The sequence below is a fragment of the Lampris incognitus genome, chromosome 8 (genome assembly GCF_029633865.1).
Source record: "Lampris incognitus isolate fLamInc1 chromosome 8, fLamInc1.hap2, whole genome shotgun sequence".
In the NCBI taxonomy this organism is placed as follows: Eukaryota; Metazoa; Chordata; class Actinopteri; order Lampriformes; family Lampridae; genus Lampris; species Lampris incognitus.
This window is the reverse complement of record NC_079218.1, coordinates 20,241,360-20,268,313: the sequence shown is the minus strand read 5'-3', so window position 1 is coordinate 20,268,313 and position 26,954 is coordinate 20,241,360. Positions and strand designations below refer to the sequence as shown.

Here is a 26,954-nt window from a genome sequence, read left to right as displayed (position 1 = left end):
CAAAAAGAGTTTGTCCAAGCCTAGTAGCAGTAGACAACCCAAGGACAATCTAAGGTTATAATAGTTGTTCTTTCTAGGTATGTTGGTACCAGATCTGTGGTCGCGTGGCGGAGGGTATCAACCTGAAGGTCCGTATGGGAGACTGTTGCCTGCCAGGCACTGGAAATTTGGTAGGATTTGACTCTTCCAACCTCCTTGCATTCTGTGAGACCTGTTTGTGTCCATGACTTTATTACTCTCTCTCTCTCTCTCTCTCTCTCTCTCTCTCTCTCTCTCTCTCTCTCTCTCTCTCTCTCTCTCTTTCTCTCTCTCTCTGTGCACATGCGTGTGTGCGTGTGTGTGTTTGTGTGTGTGTGTGTGTGTGTGTGTGTGTGTGTGTGTGTGTGTGTGTGTGTGTGTGTGTGTGTGTGTGTGTGTGTGTGATTGTATTTGTTTTGCCAGGTGCCAGCAGTAGCTGGCCAGTGTAAGTTAAGGGTGGAGGGGCTGGAGCCCAACCAGATGTATGTGTTCGCTGTAGCTGCCTACAACAGCCAGGGCAAGCTAGTGGGGAACACCATAGGAGAGACAACATACCCAATCCTGGCATTCATACCACTGCCACTACACACCACCTGGGCCCTCCTAGCGCAGGTCCATACCAGTTCACACATCTTGATACAGTGTACTGTATCAGCACAGCAATTGACACTTAGAAGAGATACTGTATCTTGGTTGGTCTTCGGCAGGAGAAACAAAAACAGACATTGTAAAACCCTAAGGCTTTTGATGGCATAACAAAAGTAGTGTATTATGGCTTATGTTGGCAAAAACAAAGCACAGTTCCCATAAGGGTATAGATACTGACCAAAACATGTTTTACCCTGATCGTTAATCATGCCTTCTCTAATGAGTAATTCTGTGGAGCTAGGTCTTAGCTGTATGGTTATGTTTCATTTGTATTTAAACCAGGCTCTGGATATCTTAGTTTTTCCTATCTTGCATCATTTTGTGACAGCCCATATTTCTATTTTTATTGAACTTTCACACCTATCGCGCAGTGCCTTGGTGATATATCTTATTTTGCTAGCCATGAGGAGAACTTGTACCTGTGTTCATAACAATTAAGCAGGTTGAGGCAGGAATTTCCGTAGCACAAATTTTCATGGCCACATTCCAGGCACATTTTTCAGCAAAAAATTATTGTTTCAATGATGACTTTTAATTTTTTTTTCCTAAATGTACTCGAAAAATAATGCTGACTTAAGAAATTAATTCTAATTAATAATGATACACTAATAATACACTATTATTGTATCATTAATAATGATAGAACAATAAGTGTATTACACTCTATACACCTCTGAATTTAAACTGGAGTTCAATGCGAAGTTTCTACATGTAAAATGAGTAAAGAAATCCAAGCTTGCACAAGTTCTCTTGTGTAGGTACACAGTAGGGTGGGTAGGGCCATGAGTATTGCAAGGGTAATACCATCTGTTTTGTGTTTGAATTTCAGCATGTCAAAAGCAAGATGTTATCTAGTTTAATATCAATAGCCAGCATACAGTCAGAGGGGGAACAGTTCACATATTCTCTGTTTTGTTGCTGTTTTAACTCTTCCCCCAGGCGGCATTTCAAACAGAGCAGTATGCCATAGCTAAGAAAGCCTGTGGAGAGTTGTGGAGTCACTTCACCTACCCCAAACATGAGTCCCCCACTACACAGGACTGCCTTGCTCTGACAGGGTGGGCAGGAACACACACATCTACACAGATGCACAAAGAATTAAGTTTTCTTTTATTGTTTGTGTACCATCGTCACTTTTGAATCTTTTATTCCCATATCCTTTCACCTACTCTGCAGGTTGCATGTTCAGACCCTACAGCATTCTTCTCCTCCCCTCCTGCAGTTGTTCCTGACCTCCATTTTTATAGAGACAGCGATTAATATCCAGCAGGATGTGCTCTGCTGTGACTCAGCCAGTGAAAACGAACCGTTTATCTGGGGACAGGTAACAATGGAATCTAGTGAGACAGGATGTGCATGTGTGGGTATGATTCAAACTTACTAAGATTCTGTAAGTAATGTAGAATTGTTACTTTACTGTTATTTTCTGAGAGGAATAACTTATTGCACTGCCACTTGTGTTACTTTTCTGTCACACCCACAAACCATCTGCCATCAAAATAAGGAAGACTCAGTGGCCTGGCATGTGTGCTTTTCTATGAACGATCAGGATGGTTAAATGTTGTGTTATGTTCTTTTATCCTTTTGCTCAATAAAATCAGTGTATGTGGAACTGTAATAGCTCATGAAGAGTAAACTGCCATTTCATCATTTTGGCTACTTGTTCATTGTTTTCAGTATTATTATTTGTGTTTGTATACCACTTGCATTGATGTGAAAATAATTCACTATTTATTGATTGGATTTGGAAATAGTGTGTGTGTGTGTGTGTGTGTGTGTGTTTGTTTGTTTGCAGGAGGCCAGATTAGAAGAATGTGAACGTATGCTGGTGGCTGTGGACTTGGCCATGTGGTTGAATAACAGTACTGGTGTCCTGCAAGGTGCTGTGGGCTGTTATGGCTTGTTGGCCCCACTAATCTTTCATCAGATCACCTGTGACCCCATTGCACAGGTATTCTATAAGATCAGTTATACCAGTCAATCCTGCAAAGGTAACCTTTGTTTTGTTTCCTGTCTTAACTAGAAACACGAAAAGAAAATTTGTTATTAGTAATATTAAATTAATTTTTTGTATTAATGTCCTTTTTCATTACATATAAGCAAATCACTTACGTGTGCATGTGTGTGTGTGTGTCTTCTGTTGTCTAGGTGCTAATTAAGTGTTTGGTGGCTTTGGAGGAGAATTCAGCTGTTCTTAAACAAAAATATTCTGGAGACACTTCGGAGTCGCTCATGCACATGATTGCCTGCATCACCTACTACCTGTCCAAGGTATGTGTATTTTTGTGCATGTGTGTATGATGAAAATATATTTTAAACATCCCAGCAGATGAAAACAACTGACTAAAACATCCTGAAAAACAACAACTCCAAAGTTGACAACATGACAAAATTAAAATACTATATCAGTTGATAAATCATGATTGTTTTTACAGTATCAACAAAGTCCAATCATATTCAGCGTTTAGGTAGAGCAAATTGTGATCCTTTTATTGGTCAACTTTGCTTTGCCCAGTGGTTGACAGTCTTTATGATACATGAGGGACTGCTAAGATTTTGCAGCGCCAGACAGACTCAGCGCAAGAATGGAGACACAAACCAGTTTATACTTCAGTCACATCTGTAATATTAGATAATGCATTTGCTAAAAGGCTGAGTTGAGAGAGCCTCATTGTGTATGAAGTGTAATACAAGTTTGTAACAAGATGTTAAAAGTGCAACAGAGCTCCCAACTTTTGGAAATAGTCGGGGGAAGGGGCGACAATTTAGAAAATTTTAAGAGTTGGAGGCACCATAGACCCTCTTACTCAAGCGTCACTATGTTCTGACAGTCCTTCAAAGGACTGTGATCTGATGTAGTCCATAGTTGTTCATTTCAGTGAGTCCTCGCTGATTGTCAAATCAAAGGACTTCTTTACCCCAACTGCACCAGGTTATGCAGTTCCAGTCTCACTCGCTCGCTGCTGCCCTACTGTTCGTTTTATAGAGTGCCCTGATGAAATATAATTTTTATTTCATATTATTTTCTATTTTTTCAATTCTTGTTTTTATTTTATGTTTGAATAAAACTGAATTCATTGTCTCTTGTATAGCAAGCACAAGAAAGCAAAGCATAGAAAAATGACTTGTGTTTATTTGGCTTTATCAAATGGGTGAATGATCTTTTGAGAGGTGTAAAAAAGATTTTAGAACACAGAAAATGATAATTATCCTGTCCTTTGCCGTCTTGGCCAGGCATTGCCAGTGCTCGGGGAGATCTGTATGGCTTCCCTGGTGATGGACAAAGGCTGCAAACTGCTCCAGGAGGTCTATGAGGCCCAGTTGCAGTGCATTAAGCCCACTGATGAGACTGAGAGGGTAAGGAGCAGTTCAGAGTGTAGCCATGAGTTACCCCTTTTCAAAACAGAATAACCTGATATACATATACATATTACTATTATGTGATGTATTTACATGCCTTGTGCTATTAAATACACATCATGTTCAGCCAATATTTGTTGGTTCGTCTGTGTGTGTGTGTGTGTGTGTGTGTGTGTGTGTGTGTGTGTGTGTGTGTGTGTGTGTGTGTGTGTGTGTGTGTGTGTGTGTGTGTGTGTGTGTGTGTGTGTGTGTGTGTGTGCGTGTATTTGTACATGGATCCAGTCTAAGAAAGCAAAATCTGCTGCAAATGAAGAAGAGATGAAGTTAAATCTTAAAATGAGGGCACTACATGGCAAGAACAAGAATAAAAAGGGAATCACAGGAACTGTCACCTTGAATAGAGGTAACACACACATAAACAACACACTCGCACACAATTGATTTCGGAGCACTTTTTTGGAGAATCAACCACTTGGACAATAAGAGAAGTATGAGAAAGAGGGGTAGATGGGTAATACAAAGGCATGGTAGCTAAACAGCATATGGTAACTAAAACAACAGCTTTGCAACACACATTTTTATGGTTTACCCATTTTGTGGAAAAAATGGGGGCAGAAAGGAAATTATTTATAAACTGTCATACCATAATTTGACACATTTCAACTGCCATTTTACAATATTTGTGACATTTTAGATACTATATGTATTCGTCGATGAAAAGAGATGAACATCACTGAAAATATAATGAAAGCTTGCATCCTGATTTAAATAGCATTCATCAAAAGCCAGCATAAGCCTGTGAATGTCAGAAAGCAGTTCTTCATTCTGTTTTGAATGTGTAATGAATGTTAAGTGTTGCTAATTACACCACTTTTTACAAACAAAGGTTTAATTCAATAAGACTGTGGCTGAGTGGGATGTGGACCTGCTGTCCTGGGTTAGTCTCATTAGCTCAGGACAGATAAATTGAATTTCACACCCCACACAAGGACACTCCAGAGCAAGGGAGAGAGCTGGTGGGTGTGGGGAAGTGGATCCACAGGGCTCTCTCCCCACCGAAAAGACTTTTAATGAGCATTTGCTTTTAGTGTTTTAAGTTGTTTTAACTAGCGTTTTTAAGTCTTAGTTTTAATAACTGGGCTGTTGTGTCCTCACTGACCATCTGTGACCATGTCACTATGCCAGGGCACCCCAGTTTTGGCGCAGAGTTGCCACAAAGCGATTGATATATTTTGGATTGGCTTTTTTTTTTGTGGCTTTTTCCCCCCTTTTTTCTCCCCAATTGTATCTGGCCAACTACCCCACTCTTCCAAGCCATCCCGGTCGCTGCTTCACCCCCTCTTCCAATCTGGGGAGGGCTAATTGCCTCCTCTGATACATGTGGAGTCGCCAGCTGCTTCTTTTCACCTGACAGTGAGGAGTTTCACCAGGGGGACACCATTCCCCCCAGTTCCCCTTCCCCCACAAACAGGCACCCCGACCGACTAGAGGAGGCACTAGTGCAGCTACCAGGACACATACCCACATCCAGCTTCTCACCCGCAGACATGGCCATTTGTGTGTGTAGGTATGCCCGACCAAGCCGGAGGTAACACGGGGATTCGAACCGGTGATCCCTGTGTTGGTAGGCAACGGAATAGACTGCTACGCTACCCGGACACCCCATGGATTGGCTTTTTTACTTTATGGCTGACTATCCATATTCTGAACATATCTAGACTCAGTAAGAAAACAGAAATGATCTAAACATTATACTGTATGCCGCCTTCTTTGTTTCTAGGGATCATACACTCACAGGAACTGACTAGCCAAGAGGGTTCTGTCAATATTTACTTCATCATTGCCAACAGCTCCTTAAAGAGTGCCTACAAAGATGGTAAGTAGCACACACACACACACACACACACACACACACGCACACACTCACACAAACTGATGTTTTGAGAGTCATTTACAGTTGTGTGTGTGTGTGTGTGTGTGTGTGTGTGTGTGTGTGTGTGTGTGTGTGTGTGTGTGTGTGTGTGTGTGTGTGTGTGTGTGTGTGTGAGACAGTTATGAAGTCCAGACAGAAGTTGTATTTCATAGAGTTTGCTGCACTGCTGCTTCAGAGAGCCATGGAAGAAAACCAATTACACCTTGTCATACGCTGGGGAGAAAAAATATTTGCATGTCTTTGCAGGTATATGTTTACCATGCTCTTTTCACTTAAGCAAAAATACCACTGTGATACCAAGTTCTGGTGAGGACAGAAAAGATTGAATCATGAACCTGATGAAAATAAGACAATGCCACTAGCTGTTTTGTCTTTATTAATTTTAACCTGGTGTGTCTGAATGGCTTGTCTACTTGTTAGGCATGATAAGACTGTCAAATATTTGGAACATGAAGGGCAAAGTCAAGGTGGAAGACAAGGTCAAGATCTGAAAGCAAACAAATCGTCCAAGGTGAAAATACTAATGTGCACACATCAACAGACACATACACAAGCAGAAACACAAACTGAGCAGAAACACAAGCTCTGGCCCATGTTGGCATGTCCAATATATTTTTGGTAATTCGGTGACTAGAGACGAAAGCGCAATGCTGGCGCAGTGGAGAAAGGGGTTGAATTAGGATGAGTCATTTTAAGTAGGTGGAGATGGGGCATGGCCAATCAAATCAGCTTCTCTCACACCCTTTAAATGCACTGTGGTGCAGCGTATTGTCATTTTTTTGACGGATGAAGAGGGAGGCTGCATTTCTCCTCGGTTAATTTGGCTGTATGAAATCCAACGGTAAATTATTTCCCTATATGGCCTCCTTCCTCAAGTTATATACTCTATCCCTATACATTGTGCCAAAACAAAATAAACATGATTTGAAGCAGCGCACATAAAGATAATTATTCAACAGCCTAGCTGACAAATTTCCTTCAGTTTTCTTATGTTGTGCACAAGCCTAGAGATTGTCAATGGACAAAGACTAGAGCTGACATGAGTGGATTTTCACATCCCAATTCTCTGACTCGGTAAAAAAAAAACAAAAAAAAAACTCCTGTCCTGGTGTGATCATGGGATGGATAATAGAATTGACTCCCAATGCACAGGAATTCCACAGTATTCCCATCCAGATATCAGGCTCTAGTACAGACAGTTTATACTCAGGGATAGGGATACATCCTATTGGATGGGACAGGCATTCACTTTGCAAACTTACAGTGGCGCTAGAGAATTTGTGAACCCTTTAGGATTTTCTGTATTTCTACGTAAATTTGACCAAAAATGTGACCAAAAATGTGATCAGATATTCATCTAAGTCCTAAAACTACATAAAGAGAATCTAAGTAAAGAAATAACACAAAAACACTGTACATCTTCATTTATTTGTTGAAGCTGTATCACAAAATTAAACTACTTTAGGATGAATTTTCTGTGCGTCATGATGAGTGCAAAAAGTTTTTGATTCACATCAACTTTTTTTTCTAGATTAATGTTTTGTTTTTTGTTTTTTTAATTTTGCCCCTTACTTATTCTCCCCATTTGTACTTGGCCAATTACCCCACTCTTCTGAGCCATCCCGGTTGCTGCTCCACCCCCTTTGCCGATCCGGGGAGGGCTACAGACTACCGCATGCCTCCTCTGATACATGTGGAGTCGCCAGCCACTTCTTTTCACCTGACAGTGAGGAGTTTCACCATTAGGACGTAGTGCATGGGAGGATCACGCTACCCCCCCCCCCCCCAAACAGGTGCCCTGACCGACCAGAGGAGGCGTTAGTGCAGCGACCAGGACACTTACCCACATCCAGCTTACCACCTGCAGACATGGCCAATTGTGTCAGTAGGGACACCCGACCAAGCTGGAGGTAACATGGGGATTCAAACCAGGATCCCCGTGTTGGTAGGCAACGGAATAGACCGCTACACTACCCAGACGCCCCTCTAGATTAAATTATTTGAAAGGTTGCATTCAGGTAGTTGTTGCTGTGGGTTTAGTGGTTCGTTTCAGTGGGGTGCAATGCATAGGTTAACAGCCATTAAAACACATTTTGGTTAACTCATTTGCTGTGCATTTGTGCTCAGATGTGGTCTGAGCTGGAGTAGTCATAAGCACAATGGACCTATCGCTCAGTCCCGCCCCTCTTAGTTACTGTTGCTAACTCAGACAAGCTACCTGGGCTGACTAGAGAGTTACAATGGCAACTATTGGTGTCAAAACTATATCCCAAGAGGCTATACATAACTTTTGTAGACAGAAGGACCTGATTTCGTCTAGAAGCCATCAAAAATGACTTCACTATGCCCTGGAGGGATATGTACAAAATTTAAAACTAAATATGGTGGGTGACAAGCTTAAATTGGAGATGAGAGTTTACAGATCACAATGCAAGATGGAAAAGCCTCATCTCATGGTCATCACGATTGCAGATAACATCATCCAGGACCAGCATTGTTCGTGCACCGCGGTTAAGATAAATTAATTTACCTTTCTTGTTTTGGTTTGGGAAATTAGATAAAATATACCCCATTGCTTATCCTCTCAGGATACCTCGTATCAGTGTTGCATGTACCCCATGCACATCGTTTGACCATTTTTGTTAAACTTATATCCATAAAGCATCACAAAAACCATGACTTCTGATGCAACTCTGATGCTACTTAATAGAGTCGTTAGCTCTAGATGTCCGAGTGAGCTCCCGTGTGCATTTGGTACTACACTGCCATTGGCTCGTCTGCGTTCAAGGGGTGGGACTGAGCGATAGGTCCATTGGAGGTCAACATATATACCAAATTTGTAGTGCACCAGTGGACCTACATCATAACACCCCTAGCTACCCACGCATCTTAGCACAGAGGTGTTCCTTTAGAACAACAATATTACCAAACAGGCGCAGGCAGGAAAAATTCATCTTGTGCCCAAGAGAACTTTCAATCAGCCTGTGTTTGTGTCTCCACTGGCCCCATGTCAGCATGAAAATAGAGCCCAAAAGTTTGAAATCAAACCAAAGTTCTTGTACCACTATCAAAGTTACCCAACAATATCTATAAGAGCAAATTACAGATCTGAGGAAGCTTTTTCTCTCACTGAGACATTTCAGTTCACACAACCATCACATCTGTTTTCATGTAGCTATGTAAAATTTCATATTTACATACTGCAAATCACATTAAAGTAATTCTAATTCAGAATCACACCAAAGCCCAATAGGATATCACTTTAAGGGAGACTGTTATCAAATTAGGCTGTGATGTCATTCTAATAATGTATTATACCTAGCCAGTAATCATATGACAACAAAGCCATATGTGCTTCTTATAAGGCTTACGCCTTACAAGAAACAGGCAGGAGGTCAGATAATACAGGGCTGTACCATTTAATTATGGTCAAATGATTGAATTTGAGAAAGCCATAATATAATATGTTTTGTATTCTTACTTGAACAATAATGTTTAATCTCCTCTGTACTTACTACAGTCCTAATTCTCAAAATGTGTTGTGCTCAGGACACATCTTATAATGAGCAAAAAATGAAGAGACTACAGAAAAAACAACTCGGCATTCTTCGGGAAGGGAAAAGTAGAAGGTATGTGTGTGTGTGTGTGTGGGGGGGGGTAGAAGTGGTGTTTTTCATGATTCCAGCCATCATGACTGACACTGGAACCTTTTCCCCCATTTATACACAGCTTGCTTCTTTCAATATTAATGTGTTAACATCACATCCATTAGAAACTACATATTACATCAAATAAACCTTAATTAATACTAAACTTTGTCATGAAATACATTTTCTAATGCTGAAAAGATACGTTATCTATGTTATGATTCCTTAAAAAGAGGGGACTAAAATAGGAGGCATTCAACATCTTAAACCCAACCAGGTAGTATAGGCAGGAAGACGGTCATTAAGTAGTCTACCCTGAAGGACAAACTTAATTCAGAGGTTTTCAGGAATCAGGAACAACTTGTAATTTCTTTCATGTATTTGTGTACACAAAAGAAACAAAATTACGTTTCCCCCAGCCCACAACAGTGCGACACAAAAGACAAAAACACACATCCAAAATTCCCAAAAATGACCACCAAAAACATACAAAAACAGAGAGAACAAAGCAAAAAAAAACAAACAAAAAACACACACACACACACACACAAACAGTTAACAACACAGTCCTCTCAGTGCAACACAGTCCAACAATTCCACTCTCCAGGGAACGAACGCCAGCCAGGATGACTGTTGGATCTGCCGGTCTACATGGGCTAGCAGTTAGCTTAGCCTGCCCTGCTTCCGCGTCCTTCAGACCACCCTTGGTGTTCCCTCCTCGGGTGCAGCTCCAGCAGGGCCGTGGTCCCTGGGCCCACCGGAGGCCACAGACCAGGCTCCCCCAGCTGATCCAATGCCAGCTGTCCTAGCCAGACACCTTTGACACACCTCCTGGCACTCCACATGACGACACCAAAAACACAGTCAACACTAGGCGAGGCTGCCACCAGATCACCCTCGGTGTTATCGGAACTGCCGGTCTGCACAGGCTAGTAATTAGCTTAGCCTGCGCTGCTTCCACATCCCATCAGACCGCCCCTGGTGTTACCTCCTCGGGTGCAGCTCCGGTCAGGGCCACCGTCCCTGGGCCCAAAGGATGCCGCAGACCAAACTCTCCCAGCTGAATCCAGCGCCAGCCCTCCCAGCCATCTAACAAAGACAAAACAAACCTAGACGTAGACAAAGACACCACATTTAATCAGTTCATCTGGATACAATGTTTATAATATTGTGATTGCAACTATTCGTCAATCCTCTGTCAATAGTACACATGGCCATTGTAACTGCAGTTAATGGTCACGGCAATTTGCATATGAAACCGATCGTTGGTTTCGGTCGTTATGCCACTGAATTGTTTATAAGGGTGGGGATATCTGCAGTCAGTTGAGACTGAAGAGGTCACATAAGCCCCTTTTCCATTGCATGGTACTGGCTCAACTCGACTGTACTCTATTCGACTCTACTCGCTTTTCTTTTTGGGATTTGATTTCCACTACAGATAGAATCCCCTTACAGCGAAGCCCCACTGGTCATTTGTTGGTGTGTTGACTACTTTTTTTTTTAAGATTTTATGAATATACATATATTTATATTTTGCCCTGTGATGGCCTGGCGGCCTGTCCAGGGTGTCTCCCCACCTGCCGCCCAATGACTGCTGGGATAGGCTCCAGCACCCCCTGACCCTGAGAGCAGGATAAGCGGTTCGGATAATGGATATTTATTTATATTTATTTATATTTATATTTTATTTATTTATTTATAGTGGTATGTTCATGTCACCTTTTATTTTCATGTCAGCTCACTTGGAACCTCGATGGATGTGATGCCAAAAAAGTACCTGATACCAGGTACTATACCTAACTTTTGCCAAATGGAAAACCAAAAAAAGCGAGTAGAGTTCAGTTGAGTCGAGCCGGTACCATGCAGTGGAAAAGGGGCATTAGATGAGTGATGAAATGTTTCTCTAAATAAACATTGCATCCAGATCAACTGATTCAGCTTGCTGTGATTTCTTTATTGAGGTTATTGAGCATGCATCAAGAAATTTGTTTTGCCAAATTCAGGGAACATTTTATGGGATTTTATTTCACAGAAAATCAAAGATTGATGTTATGAAATGATTTCAGGGAGAGCTGTGTTAGATGGATAATGTGACAGTACACCGAATGTCGCTTTTGTCCCACGCAAACACACTGTCTGGCCCATTGATTTAAGCAAATGTGTGCAGCGCCTCTGTGTGTGTGTGTGTGTGTGTGTGTGTATGTGTTTGTGTGTGTGTGTGTGTGTGCGTGCGTGCGTGCATGTGTGTGTTGTGTGTGCGTGCGCGCTTGTTTGTGCAAGAGTGTGAGGACAGTGAAACTGTTTCAGGGTCACTACTGGTATGGGAAAAAATGGAGCTGTCCAAGAGGTCAGCACTGAGCCTTGTTTGTGTTTTAACAATATTTCCCTTTTGAGTTATTGATCTGGGAAGTTATGTTACAAATCTGTGACTATATTTCCAACTTTACTAAACTCCAAGGTCAAATGATTAAGTAAAATGAGCGCACAAACTAGAAAAAAAATGATGTGACCACACACATAAATACTGAGTAAAACGTGCACACAATTTAGTAAAATGAGCGTACGAACTAGAAAATAAATATGTGACCACTCAGGGGCTCCGTAAGATGTAGATCAAGCTCTATGTTATTACAAAGGCATGAGATACAGAAATAACTTTGACAGAGGAAAGGCAGTAGATGGCAGAATGGTGCAATACATTTTGAACTAACAGCTGGCCAATTTTAAGTGGTTTGAAACTTTAGAATATAGAATTTTAATAAGTTTGACTAATCATTATTGTATGAGAAATTTAATATTGGATTAATTGTTAAAAATATAAATATGTTAGGAAATGAAATGTTTCATAGAAAATATATTTTTGAATGTTTTAAACCTAGCTCTGTTTGTGTGTGTGTGTGTGTGTGTGTGTGTGTGTGTGTGTGTGTGTGTGTGTGTGTGTGTGTGTGTATGTGTATGTGTGTGTTGGTGTGTGTAGGGAGATGCAGGCTGTGGAGAATATGCTCAAATTGATGTCATCCTTAATGCGTTGCTATCAGCATCGGCTGCAGCTAAGGCGCATACGCTGGAAGGAGGGGTTGTGGAGGTCACAGCTTAACCACATCATGGCTCAGGCACATATTGCAGTGCTTCACAGGGGCCTAGACAAACTTCATGGACCTCTAGTACAGTATAGGTAACAGACACAAGATGCAGGCTTGCATTTACTGTTCTGAAGCTTTACATGGACACAGATGTCCTTTTTGAGACTGTCTCACATATTAAATTTGCTCATGTTTTTCTCACATCTTAAATTAGCTCTCACATATTTAAGGCATCACTAATCTACAAATATTCACATCATGTCTGGTTTTGTTGTTGTACATTTCAGTGGTTAGCATCAAATAGGACTTTTCAGGAGAAAATGGTAAAGCATATAGTGTTTTATGTCTTCCTTGTTGCAGCTAAATTATAGAAGTACAAGGCAGGTAGTGAGTTTCAGGAAGAAATTAAGTTGTGGCTAGCAAGCAGATATGGCAGAACAAGCTTGGAACTTTGCCAACAATACCTGAAAATCATTTGCTAAAACCCAGTTTGAGCTGTGTTTCTCTGCTTTGGGTGAGGATGGTGATTTTACCTTATAGCACCTGGGACTCAATGGATCTTTGGGATTTTAACTTACACTTTTATGTCATCTACCAAAGCAGTTGATATAATGGGGTGCAATCTTAATGGTATTTCTTTTTCAATCTGTTGTTTGGTATATATTGAAGTATTTGTCTTAATATTTTGTCACATCTTGGGCTTTCCGCCACAGAGACAGGGACACAGGTGGAGAATGAGGGCACAACAGTCTTTTTATTTAAAGACTTAACACAGATTTAAAATGACATAGTTAAAACTAGTTAAAAAAAAGACTAATAATAGACATGTATTGAAATGTTATACACCTAATAACAGACATATATTGACATACGACTATATACAGACATACAACTAATAACAGACATATGTTGAAATGATATATATGCATAGCTCTCTCCAAAACAAAAGAAATGTTTTTTATTTTGGCGAGAGCTATGCGGGTCCACATGCCCACAGCCTGTGTTTAAACCTGTCTTGAGCCAGTTAGGCTGACTCAAGACAGGTGCGACTGCACCCCACTCACCACAGATATGTAATAGGATATTTAAGCTATTATGTCAAATTCAACCCATGTTGACATATACACACACACGTGTGTGTTTCATTTCAGGTACAGCCAGTTTGACCCCCTGTTCTTCTCTCTGGTCCGTTCTGGAGTGCTGATGCCATGGATACGGCCTCAACAACAGCAGTCTTCTGAGCCTGATGCCATATCACTGTCACTCATAAACTCCCCTCTCAGTGGGCACACCAACAAGGAGAGGGAGGAGGGTGAGGGAAACACGTACAGACATATACACATACATGCACATACACATAAAGATATATGTAGTAACTGGAGCACAAACATCCCCAAACATTCTAGCAAAGAGTTAAAGCAATACGAATGTGGTAGAAAATAGCATCAATCACGTCTCAGTTTCATACCCAGCAAATTTGGTCATAATAGATCTATTTTGACCCAGTTTGTCAAAGCAAAGAAAGGCTTTAAGACTTTTTGTGGAAACCATTCGATGCACCCTCTTCCCATCTAGTGAAGAACCTTGAAGTCTCTGACACAGTGGAGAGTAGTGGGGTAAGGGAGAATGCAAATGAAACGGAGACCAACGCACCTGACATATCCACTCCAGCAATGCACCCCACCGCTCTGCTGCTGGATTCACTAGACGAAGCTGCTTTACACCTACGCAGGTCCATGGTACAGTCACTGCACACACACACACACACACACACACACACACAGATGAAGGCACAGACACCTTATCAACTGAATACTTAGCTATTCTTATCTATTTTATCTATGTAATGTGCATCAATGCCTAGGTGCTAGCACATCGAGGCAGCCACTGGAACACCCTACAGAGTGTGTGTCAGACCTTGTGGGACCAAGGCTGCAGGATCGTTACCCTGGTGGAGAGGGGTGCTCGGATGGGATCTCCCTCCTCCATCACAGTGGACCAGCTGCACACCATCCTCACTCCACTACTGGTGTTGGCTACTGATTTATTGATGGACATGCTAGATAGACTAGGGGTATAAAATGCGCACACACACACACACACTGACCTGATTTTTAACCAGACAAAGTAAGATTACCAATGATTTGGAATATTAAAGGATTGTTTTCTTTGGTTTCAATGAACAGAGGGCATGCTCTTTTGAACATAAAGTTATGCTCAAAATGTCAAGTTGATGAACAGTATTGTTGATGACTCCATCACTCTGCTGTGTATTCCCTAACCAGCTGTGGAGTGTGTATAACAATGATGTGAGTGATGAGGACCTAGAAGCTAGACTCCATTTCTCAGGCCCGCTGGACGATGGCACCTGGGTGGATCTGCACTGGGTCCAAACTCTGGTGCTATACACACTCGAGCTGCTCCATTTTAGAGCAAAATGGGAGACGCTGGCTCACTTTGCCCTTCTATTCAACTCATATACACGGTGAATGAGATACACTCGCATTTATTTAAACTTGCTACCCTCACTGGTCTCAAAGTGACAGTCCAGCATACAGCCTTTCCAGGTGGTTGCCAGACATTTCTTGTTAAAGCTACACTATGCAAGTTTAGCACAATAGTGGTACTTTTTTTTGCTGTGAGCATTATTTCCTTGGAGCTTTCAATATGTATTGTAAAGCTGCAGTGGCATACATTAACAAAGGCTTCGTACTGAAAGTCTATTTTTTGTCTACTGCCAAGCGTTAACCTATTCAAAACTACTTAAGACTCAAAATTAGCACTGGTCCTTCCTTAGTGTTCAAGAGCCCTCTGTTTATGCTGATAATTTTGAGAGACCAAACATATACATGAAATGTGAGAAGACTGAAAGAAGGTTAGTTGTACCAGAACTATTGAGGCTCTAGCAGGAAAACTACTTGTTGTATTGAATTGCCAGTGGGTGCAATTTGTTCTGCATAAACTCTTGTATTAACTCAAGTTAATTTATAGTGGTTGACAGTAAGTAGATGTTTTGGCATCAAGCCTTTGTTATTGTAGGCCATTACTGCCTAACTTGAATAATGTAGCTTTAACTCTTAAGGCAACTACCCCCTGCACTTACTGAAACATAAACATATACAAGGGAGAGAGGTACATTACGCACAGATGTTCCTTGTTGATGACCTGGGTAATAGCTTGCTCTCTCCATCCTCAACAATGCTCAATCTCCAGCATGTTTGTGTTAAGCTTTGCAAGCTCTGATCCAACAATGAATAAAAGTGAAAAGTGGCATCCAGGTAGAAAAAGATGTTTGAGTTAAAACTGTAAATGCAGTTTACATTCTCATCTCTCTAGGTAGAGATGAGTGGCCATGCATATATCCCCATACATTCTACTTTTTCGAGCGTTTTACAGTTTGACAATTTTTGCTCATTAAGCTGTGTGGGAATCACAGAGTGACTTACAAAACTTATCTGTAGAGAGCAATATGTGTATGAGTGAGTATGTGCATGTGTGTTTGTGTCTGCCTGATTGTCTATTTGCCCATCTTTCTTTCACAGAGAACGCTACATATTGATGGTAAATCCTCTTCTGGTCCATGCACAGCAAAGGCTGCTTGATAGGATTAGCTCCTTTGGAGGACCTCCAGTCCCACAACCACACCACACTAAGATGCAAAGAGTAACTGGGGAAGAGGTAACATGTCCACAGACACATACTATCACATCTTGGTATTCTATGTATTATTCCCCATGGGGAAATTCCTCTCTGCATTTAACCCATCCTAGCTGTGCCACTAGGAGCAGTGGGCAGTGGCTCAAGACCCGCTCTTGGGTCTGCTGGCAAACTGTTAGACTAGAAGATGCTGGACAACTTGGACCCAACTTCTGTGAAAAGAGTGTATTTGGCTTACCAAACTACACTGCTCAAAAAAATAAAGGGAACACATAAGCAATGCAATGTAGCTCCAAGTCAATCACACTTTTGAGATATCAACCTGTCCAGTTAGGAAGCAACACTGATTTGTGAATCAATTTCACCTGTTGGTAAATTGTCTAATTTCCACCAGGTGGAAATTAGACAATTTGCAAGACAACCCCTATAAAAGGAATGGATTTGCAGGTGGTGGCCACAGATCATTTGCCTGTCCTCATCTTTTCTGGCCGATCTTTGGTTAGTTTTTCATTTTGCTAGTGCCCTCACCACTAGAGGTGGCATGAGGCGGTATCTGCAACCTACAGAAGTTGCTCAGGTAGTGCAGCTCATCCAGGATGGCACATCAATGCGTGCTGTGGCAAGAAGATTTGATGTGTCTCCCAGCACAGTGTCCAGAGCATGGAGGAGGTACCAGGAGACAGGCCAGTACACCAGGAGACGTGGAGGGGGCCGCAGGAGGACAACAACCCCGCAGCAGGACCGCTATCTGGTCCTTTGTGCAAGGAGGAACAGGAGGAGCACTGCCGGAGCCCTACAAAACGACCTTCAACAGGCCACTAATGTGCAGGTTTCTGCTCAAACAGTGAGAAACAGAATGCATGAGGATGGTATGAGGGCCCGACGTCCACAATTGGGGCCTGTGCTCACAGCCCAACACCGTGCAGCCCGATTGACCTTTGCCAGAGAACATCTTGGTTGGCAGATTCGCCATTGGCGCCCTGTGCTCTTCACAGATGAGAGCAGGTTCACACTGAACACATGTGACAGATGTGAGAGAGTCTGGAGACGCTGTGGAGAACGTTCTGCTGCCTGCAACATCCTCCAGCATGACCGGTTTGGCGGTGGGTCAGTGATGGTCTGGGGAGGCATATCCTTGGAGGGCCGCACAGACCTCTACGTGCTAGCCAGAGGTACCATGACTGCCATTAGGTACCGGGATGAGATCCTCAGACCCATTGTCAGACCATATGCTGGTGCAGTGGGCCCTGGGTTCCTGCTCATGCATGACAATGCTCGTCCTCATGTGGCCAGAGTGTGTCAGCAGTTCCTGTATGTCGAGGGCATTGATGCTATGGACTGGCCTGCACGTTCCCCAGACCTGAATCCAATCGAGCACCTCTGGGACATCATGTCTCGTACCATCCGCCAACGCGATGTCGCACCACAGACTGTCCAGGAGTTGACCGATGCCCTGATCCAGGTCTGGGAGGAGATCCCTCAGGAGACCATCCGTCGTCTCATCAGGAGCATGCCCAGACGTTGTAGGGAGTGCATACAGGCACGTGGAGGCCACACACACTACTGAGCCTCATTTTGAATCGTCTTGAAGAATTTCCACAGAAGTTGGATCAGCCTATGTTCTCATTTTCCACTTTGATTTTGAGTATGATTCTGAATCCAGACCTTAATGGGCTAATGATTTTGATTTCCATTGATCATTCTTAGGTTATTTTGCTCTAAACACATTCCTCTGTCTAATAAATAAAGATTTTCAGCTGAAATATTTCATTCATCGAGGTCTATATTGTGTTTTTAGGTGTTCCCTTTATTTTTTTGAGCAGTATATATGCAGTTGTCTTCTGAAGGAAGAGCTCGGTTGTCATTTTATTCAGTTCAGTTGTTTTGCAGTTGCATTCATCACTGGTGCAACAGTGCAGGAGTGATCAAAACAGCTCAAATGGCTTTTGAGTAATTCTAGGGATATTTGATCACCCTAAAGTGAAGAGAAGCAAAACTGCTCAAGGTTATTTCTATTCAATGTGTGTTGGTAGTACTACTATGAACACTGGGTTGAGGAGGCCAAAACAAAACTCCTGCTATTCTGCTAATTATCTTAGTTTCTCTCTCTCTCTCTCTCTCTCTCTCTCTCTCTCTCTCTCTCGCTCGATGATGATGATGATGATGAGCTGATCTTTGGGAGTGTACTGAAATGATTTAGATTTTGTGAATCTTATGTTAGTGACCGTGAAGGTTTTTATCCTGTTTATTATTGTTTTGTAACTTTTTAAAAACATTTTATTAAAGTATTGTGTTAATCTCTCTCTTTCTCGCTCTCTCTCTCGCTCTCTGTGTATGTATGCATACGTGTGCTTGCATGCTTATATAATTGTCAGGTTACTAACAGGAGCTATGCGGGCCATCAGCTGCTGAGTGGTTGGGCCCCTCCCCCAAATGCCTCTTCCAGTCTAAATAGTACCACTCCAGGGGATACAGACTCCCACCACAACCCCCAGTGGAAGAACCACACAAACCTCGGCATAGACGAGCATCATGGTTTGTACAGTCATCAATCATTTCCACGACCAGTCAGTCCCTTTTGTACAGAACTAGGATTTTATGAAAAGGATTAATGATTACTGTACAAGAAAACACCAACTTATCAAAATTAATGCGTCCTATAAAAATGGTAGAATGGAGTTTATGGTTTGGTTTCAATTACTGCTAAATTGCTGAGAGTGCCTGCATGTTTTAGTGTGTTTTAGGTGTGTACACATGCTTGTGGATTTGTGCATATGTCTTTCATATCTGTGGTGCAGAGAAGCAGCGATCAATGTCTCTTGTGTGCGTCCCCCTGGATGTTGAAGACACACTGCAATGTTACCATAAAGCTCTTGAGGGGAGACAACTTTATTTGCGGACCTTCCAGCACAGCCAATCACTCCTGCAGTTGTTACTAGCACATACACAGCTCTGTGAGTTCACACACACACACACACACACACACACACACACACACACACACACACACACACACACACACACACACACACACACACACACACACACTTTAAGATAGAAATACACAGATGACTTTGAGTTTAAAACTAATATGTGTTTGTATTCATGTATTGTCCCCCCATAGCCTCTGAGGTGCAATTTAATCACGGGAGCATTGCTGTCCAGTCTTCACACCAGGTTGAAATCAGTCCCATGGTTACTTCTGCTCTAGTCTTCCAGCCTCAGTACCTGATGGAGGAAGATTATAGCACACCAAAGGCTCTGTACAGCTTCCCTATCAGTCCCAACTACATAAATAATGTCATTACTGCATATTCCACCTCCATTAGTAAGAATCCATGCACACGCACATGCACACACGCACACACACAGATACTGTTGGGAAGATCTCTCACTGTATGGCTATTAGCTGTGTATGAACTCTGTTACAACATGATATACCACTCCTTCAATCATTGAAGTACACAATGAAAGCATAAAGGCCACTATATTTTTTTTAATTTTATTAGGATTTGCAAAAAAAACAAAAAACACCTGTGTCATCAGCGCATTCACAAAGAGTAAAAAGTATACATTCCCTTTACAAAGACACACCACAAAAAAGTGACAATTTACCCATTGCTAAACACCCCAACAATCCACAGAAACCAACAAAACAAACAAACAACACAACCATAAACAAACAACAAAAAGAAAAAAAAGGAAGGGAAAAGGGGAAAAAAACCATCAGTCAACCAATAATAAACTGTCAATAATAGACCGGTAGTCAGTGCAGCGGCACATCACCCACGTCACAGCAAAATCAATATTAACACCCATCTAAGCCATAAGAGCTGCCTCAATCAGGGATACATTGGAAATTAATTTTCTGAACAATTTGAAAGAACGGACCCTATATTTTCCCAAATTTATTGGAGGAACCACTTAATGAAAATCTGTTTTTTTTTTAATCTAAGAAAATAGAGGATGTCTCTTATCCAGTGGGTATGAGAGGGAGCTACAGTTGATTTCCAAAAGCCAAAACATTTTTTTGGATTTAGAGAGGGAAGGCGATGGGATGGAGACCCTAAACAAAGCACCAAGAGCATTTGGTTCTATTTTTTCCCAAATTATCTCTGACAGGGTATTGAACATGTCTGTCTAGTAATTTTGTAGGGATGGGCAAAGCCAAAATGTGTATGAGGTTTGCAGGGGATTGCTGATGCCTATCACAGGCTGGTGATACACCGTCATAAACCTTAGCCAACCGAGCCTTAGTGTAGTAAGTACAGTGTACCACTTTACACTGAATAAGACCATGTCTTTCATAAATAGATGATCCATGTATTTGTTCTAAAATCTCTGTCCAAACTTCCTCATATTGAAAAGGCCTCATATTGAAGCCAGTATTTAAAAATTCTAATGTTGGCTTCCCAATAATAGAACCTGACATTCGGTAAAGCCAGCCCTCCAAGTTGCCTAGGCCTTTGCAAATAATGTTTATGCAGCCTAGGAGCCTTCTTTTTCCAGATAAACTCCAAGATCTGACTATCCACTTTATGGAAGGAGGTCTGAGGAAGGAAAAGCGGTATGCATTGCAACAAGTAGAAGAATCGAGGAATAATATTAATTTTAACAGAACTGACTCACACAACTAAAGAAAGATTGAGCACACACCAACGTTCACAGTCTTCTCGGATTCGGGTCAATAAGGGGGCAAAGTTAGCTTTGTAGAGGTCTTCAAATTTGTGTGTAATATGGACTCCCAAGATATGTAGAACTATGTTCGGCAATTTTAAAGGGTAAGTTGTGTAGAGAATAATTCTTAGCAGCTGTATTAATAGGAAATATCTCATTCTTGTTTAAGTTAAATTTGTATCCAGATATTTGACCAAATGATTGAAGAGTAGCAGGGGCAGCAGGGACAGAAATAGGCAAGCTGGAAACATATAAAAGGAGGTCATCTGCATAAAGGGGACCTTCAATACTATTCCATCACTAAATATGCCTGTAATATAGGGGTTAGATCGGCGCGCTATCGAAAGGGGTTCAATGGCGACTGCAAATAATAACAGACTCAAAGGACAACCTTGTCTTGTAGAGCGATAGAGGCAAAAAATAATATGATTGAATATTATTTGTCCTGACTGAGGCTTGTGGAGCGGAGTAGAGTAGCTTAATCCAAGAAATAAAATTTCTCCCAAAACCAAACCTCTGTAAAGTATAAAAGGGTGCTCCACTCTATCAAATGCCTTCTTGGCATCTAAAGATATCAAAGCTTCATGGGTATTAGAGTTGGAGACAATATAGATTGTATTAAACAGGCATCTAAGGTTGGTGAAGGAATGCCTATCTCGAATAAACCCTGTTTGGTCCAAAGAGATAATAGATGGGAGAATAGATTCCAGGCATAGCACCAGCAGTTTTGATAACAATTTAGTCAACTTTTAACAAGCTTATTGAGCGGTAGGAGGTGCAGGCTACAGGATCTTTGCTTTAAATAAAGATTAATTAAAGGCCACAATATTTAAGCAAAAAAACCACACAAAAAAAAAACAAAATAAGTGCACATTGCAAAATGAAATTTAACCTCTTTAAAAATTTAAACACATGTTTATGAGTGTGTTTAGCGGTTCTTAATAGCTTGTATGCAATCTTAATCACCCAAAGAACATTGTATTTATTTGGAAAGTGGAGCTGTCATGCAATGCAATGTGTTCCTTAGAGTACTTATTCCTCATCAGAAAGGGATCCTTTAGTCCATGGCCTTAAAATACAATCTGTAAGAAGTTCAATAATGGTAGACCTAGAAGCATGCACACACACAGACAGGCAGATATGCAAAGACAAATACAAGGTTACTGAAAGTTTTTCAAGGCAATGTGCAAAGGTTCACTGAACCAGACTAAGTAGACTGGAATAACACAGAAGTACTAGCACCTTTTGTATGTAGAGCACATCAACAAGCAATAGACTGACTGACAACAAGACTAAAATACATAAGGGACTAATGAATATACTATAAACAGCCATAGTGGCATGAGGGACCAGGGGCCTCATGTGTCAATCGTTACCATGGGCAAATTTGTTCTTACACACCCATGGAATTTTTTAGATTGTCTGACAGTCAGTAGCAAAGCATGATGGTTATTTGTAATTCCTTCCTCCTAACATCTATTCATAGTTTTCACTTGACATCACATTCATATTGGAACGCCCACCTGGCAGGCAAAACACTTCTCAAACAGCAGCATTATTGACCCATCCAGAATGAAAATACATATAACTGTCTGTACTTTTGTAAGCTTTCAAGTTCAAGTACTCTATTTGTCACATGCACAGAAATACAAGGTAAAACATGCAGTGAAATGAAAAGGGGTACTCCGTCTATCATTGTGTGAAGACATAGACCTATATAAAAGATAAAAGATCAGTGCATTTTTTCTTTTTTTTCTTTTTAAGTAAAAAAAAAAACTAGCTGTATATGGCTAGTTTTTTTTATATTGTTTATTCTTTCATCCTGGCGGCAGTGTAAGGAGAGGGATTCTCCACAAGATATATGTAAACATCACCAAATTGGAGCTCTGGCAGGGACTTCGCTGTTTTTAGAGACTGAAATACTGCGGCGGGTGCTGTATATGGATTGCAAGTGCCCAAAACTTGTAGTTTGTTAATATATATTTGTTTTTCCTCATTCGTAAGGTGATCCAAATAGTCATTGCTTGGAACAGCTGGAAAATTGACAGGTCTGTGCTGCTGCTCTATGGAGTTTCCACTGTTGGCTGCCATGCTGAAACTTTTTTTTGCCCGCCACTGTCACATGACTGAAAACTATGGATAGTCTACCTCTTGCAATGAGCAATCACCCAGGCCTGCAAAGACATCAGTGTTAGCCAATCGATGTCTAAATTCAGGGGTTACCCAGGTTCTACACTCGTCTCTGAGACATACTTCAAGGCTAAAATATCCTGTGGGTGTGTACGAACAAATTTGCCTATAGGAACGATTGATACATGAGGCCCCAGGGGACCAGGATCTAGGGGGGGGGGGCAATATGGAGACACTGGGGAGCTCTGCTGGACAGAAAGACAACACAGAGACAGATTAGGGAGACAAGACATCAAGGGTAGATTCAGGAGTGGCCATGACACAATCACAAAGTACTAATCAGTATCTTGCACAATATTATTTGCATGTTGAGTACACTTTCACATTGGGCATACTATTATGTATATGTATATTTGGTAGTAGTGAAAGGTCACACTTACTTGTTCATTCTTAGTTTCGGTTTTATTTATGATCTATTTTAGCTGGATTTTACCTCTTGTTTTTAAGTCTTTATTCTTTTAAGTACTATACCAATTCTGTTTTGTTCTTACCGGCTGCTGCAGAAATCAAATTTCCCCATGGGGACTGATAAAGTGTTATCTTAAAATGTGACATAACTTTATCTTACCATACCTAGAGGACATTCCCTGCAGAGCCTGTTAGCTGTGTGTATTTTTTTGTCAACAATAAAATTGCAAAATCATGTCTTAATCGTAAATTTGAATGGCAGAAGGATAATACATTAGGAGCAGTGGAACCACATTATGTTGATGTGGTGGTTCAACACCATGCTGCAGGTAATTTTGACAGGTTGTCTGAAAGAAAACACACTTTTAGTCAGATAGGATTAGAAAGAGTTACTCAAGTGGGATTTAAAACTTTTGTCCTATTCATCCAAAAGTAATATTAGACTCAGTATCTCTGTAGAATTCACATTAGAAGGAAAACTATCAAGCTTACTCTATACCTGCCTTACCTTCACATCCACTGTCAACCTCTCACCCCCCATCCTCGATATTGATTTACCCTTCCCTCAGAGTGTCTCCAGGCCAACCGTCATGACTCCCTCAGAGTCCAGGTGCTGCATGACATGGGAAACATGCAGTTCTACAATGGAAACACACGGTAAAAATCCCCAGAGGGTGTTTGTGTATGTGTGCACGCATTTGTGTGTCTGAGTTTGTTTGTTCATTTGTATTTCGTGTGAATCAATGCCCTCAGTTGTAATGTGTGTATTTTCATGCCATAACGTGGTAGAAATTGAATAAAATGCTGTTAGAGTTTTAAAATGTTTCATACAACCTCTATTTAGCTGAAGTGATTTATTTCCTATGTATGTATGTATGTGTCTAACTCCCAGGGCAGCTCACTCATACTGGTGCAAAGCTTTAGATTGTGCCCTGCTGAGCTCAGGTGTGTTCGAGAAATGGGACGGTGTGTCTTGGGGGAGTGCTTCCCCACAACAAACCTTGAAGCTGGCTGGGATTTGGGGCTGTCTACAGGCAGCTGTGCTCACCGCAAAGATTGCACAGTAGGCACCACTATTATGGTGTGCTAGTGTAATAGCAAATGTCAGAGAGGGGTTATTAAATGATATAGTATGGCTTAGTCAACAGAGGCATACTTGAAACATTCTTTAGGTATATCTTCCAAAAGCAGAAATAGAATATATCACAAAAAATAAAATAATTAAGAAGAGAGAGTGAGAGATTTCCCTGTTATGTGCACTTGCATGCATATACACTGATGAGCCGAAACATTATGTCCACCTGCCTAATGTGCTGTTGGTCCTCTGTGTGCTGCCAAAACAACGCCGACCCACCTAGGCAGGACTCTACAAGACCCCCAAAGGTGTCCTGTGGTATTTGGCACCAAAATATTAGCAGCAGATCCTTCCGGTCCTGTAAGTTACAAGGTGGAGCCACCATGGATCGAACTTGTCGGTCCAGCACATCCCACAGATGCTCAATCGGATTGAGATCTGGAGAATTTGGAGGCCAGGGCAGCACCTTGAACACTTCATCATGTTCCTCAAACCATTCCCAAACTATTTGTTCAGTGTGGCAGGGCTCATTATCCTGCTGAAAGAGGCTACTGCCATCAGAGAATACCATTGCCATGAAGTGGTGTACCTGGTCTGTAACAATTTTTAGGTGGTATAACTGATATCGCCATGTTGGTGTTGTTTGATTTAATTAATGTTGCTCCAGGACCATCATTGCAACTGACCAAACACGTTGTTGTGCTGTCATGCCTTTGCGACTCGGAGGGGGAAAAGGTGGTTGTGGGATTAGGTTGTAGGTTAGCATGGGTTAGCTATCGGTTAGGTTATGTTAGCAATCAGCTAAGGTTAGGGTTAGGTTGAGGGTTAAGTTATGTTAACTTTGATATTTTTCTGGTCTTTTTTCCCCGTGTTGCAAAGGCACGACATCACAGCTATGTGATTGGTCCATTGCAATAATGGTCTTGGAGTAACATTTATTATGATGTCGTGGAAAAACACCAACACAGTGATATCAGATCATGCATGTTTAGGTAGATTGAGCATGTCCAATTGACATCCACATGAAGAAAGAAGGCAAGGCAAGGCAACTTCATTTATATATCATATTTTGTACACAGGCGGCATGGAGGCTGTGTATAAAATCATCAAAACTGTTTAGTGCAAAAAAGTTTTTGAGCTGCTGGAAAACAGCTTTTTCAATTATTTTACTAGGAAACGTGAGATTTGATATGGGCCTATAACTATTAATTAGTGAAGTGTCTAGATTATTGAAGTGCCTAGATTAAAGAAGAAGAAAGCCACTTTATTTTGTCATTGTACTTTACAATGAATTGTATTCTTATAATGAATGTCATTCATTCATTCATCTTCAGCCGCTTCTCCTGAGTTGGGTCGTGGTGGCAGCAAGCTAAGTAGGGCACTCCAGACATCCCTTTCCACAGCAACGCCCTTCAGCTCCTCCTGGGGATCCCAAGGTGTTCCCAGACCAGATTGGACATGTAGTCCCCCCAGCGAGTTCTGAGTCTACCCCAGTGCCTCCCCCAGTGGGCCGTGCCTGGTAAGCCTCCAAAGGAAGGCGCCCAGGAGGCATCCTAATAAGATGCCTGAACCACCTCAACTGGCTCCTTTCGACGCAAAGGAGCAGCGGCTCTACTCCAAGCTCCCTCCGGATGTCTGAGCTCCTCACCCTTTCTCTAAGACCGAGTCCAGACACCATACGGAGGAAACTCATTTCAGCTGCTTGTATCCGCGATCTCACCCTTTCGGTCACAATCAAAGCTCATAACCATAGGTGAGGGCTGGAACAAAGATTGACTGGTAAATTCAGAGCTTTGCCTTCCAGCTCAGCTCCCTCTTCACCACAACAGTCCGATACAATGTCCGCATTACTGCTGATGCTGCACCAATCAGCCTGTCCATCTTCCACTCCATTCTATCCTCACTCATGAACAAGACGCCGATATACTTGAACTCCTTCACTTGGAGCAACAACTCAGCCCCAACCCGGAGGGAGCAATTCACCATTTTCCGGTAGAGAACCATGGCCTCAGACTTGTAGGTACTGACTCTCATCCAAGCCATTTCATACTCAGCTACAAACCGCCCCAGTGCATGCTGGAGGTCACGTTCTGATGATGCCAACAAAACCACATCATCTGCAAAGAGCAGAGATGCAATTCTGAGGTTCTCAAAATGGACACACTCCTCACCTTGGCTGTGCCTTAAGATCCTGTCCATGAATATCACAAACAGAATCAGAGACAAGGGACAACCTTGGTGGAGTTCGACACCCAGCG

The 26,954-nt window shown here is 41.7% G+C and overlaps 1 protein-coding gene across 1 annotated transcript in view; it reads left to right on the top strand.

Moving 5' to 3' along the window:
- The window catches only part of cfap54 (cilia and flagella associated protein 54), a 93,363-nt gene that overhangs the window by 37,352 nt on the left and 29,057 nt on the right, over nt 1-26,954 (top strand). The window contains exons 19-38 of the mRNA XM_056284230.1: nt 78-170; nt 442-630; nt 1,606-1,724; nt 1,843-1,990; nt 2,462-2,617; nt 2,815-2,937; nt 3,901-4,023; nt 5,824-5,902; nt 6,079-6,205; nt 12,584-12,781; nt 13,841-14,001; nt 14,265-14,428; nt 14,554-14,763; nt 14,975-15,174; nt 16,232-16,367; nt 18,722-18,881; nt 19,091-19,300; nt 19,471-19,674; nt 24,191-24,278; nt 24,514-24,684. Of these exons, the coding sequence (XP_056140205.1) occupies nt 78-170; nt 442-630; nt 1,606-1,724; nt 1,843-1,990; nt 2,462-2,617; nt 2,815-2,937; nt 3,901-4,023; nt 5,824-5,902; nt 6,079-6,205; nt 12,584-12,781; nt 13,841-14,001; nt 14,265-14,428; nt 14,554-14,763; nt 14,975-15,174; nt 16,232-16,367; nt 18,722-18,881; nt 19,091-19,300; nt 19,471-19,674; nt 24,191-24,278; nt 24,514-24,684 (3,059 nt within the window). The remainder of the gene's footprint in view (nt 1-77; nt 171-441; nt 631-1,605; nt 1,725-1,842; nt 1,991-2,461; nt 2,618-2,814; nt 2,938-3,900; nt 4,024-5,823; nt 5,903-6,078; nt 6,206-12,583; nt 12,782-13,840; nt 14,002-14,264; nt 14,429-14,553; nt 14,764-14,974; nt 15,175-16,231; nt 16,368-18,721; nt 18,882-19,090; nt 19,301-19,470; nt 19,675-24,190; nt 24,279-24,513; nt 24,685-26,954) is intronic.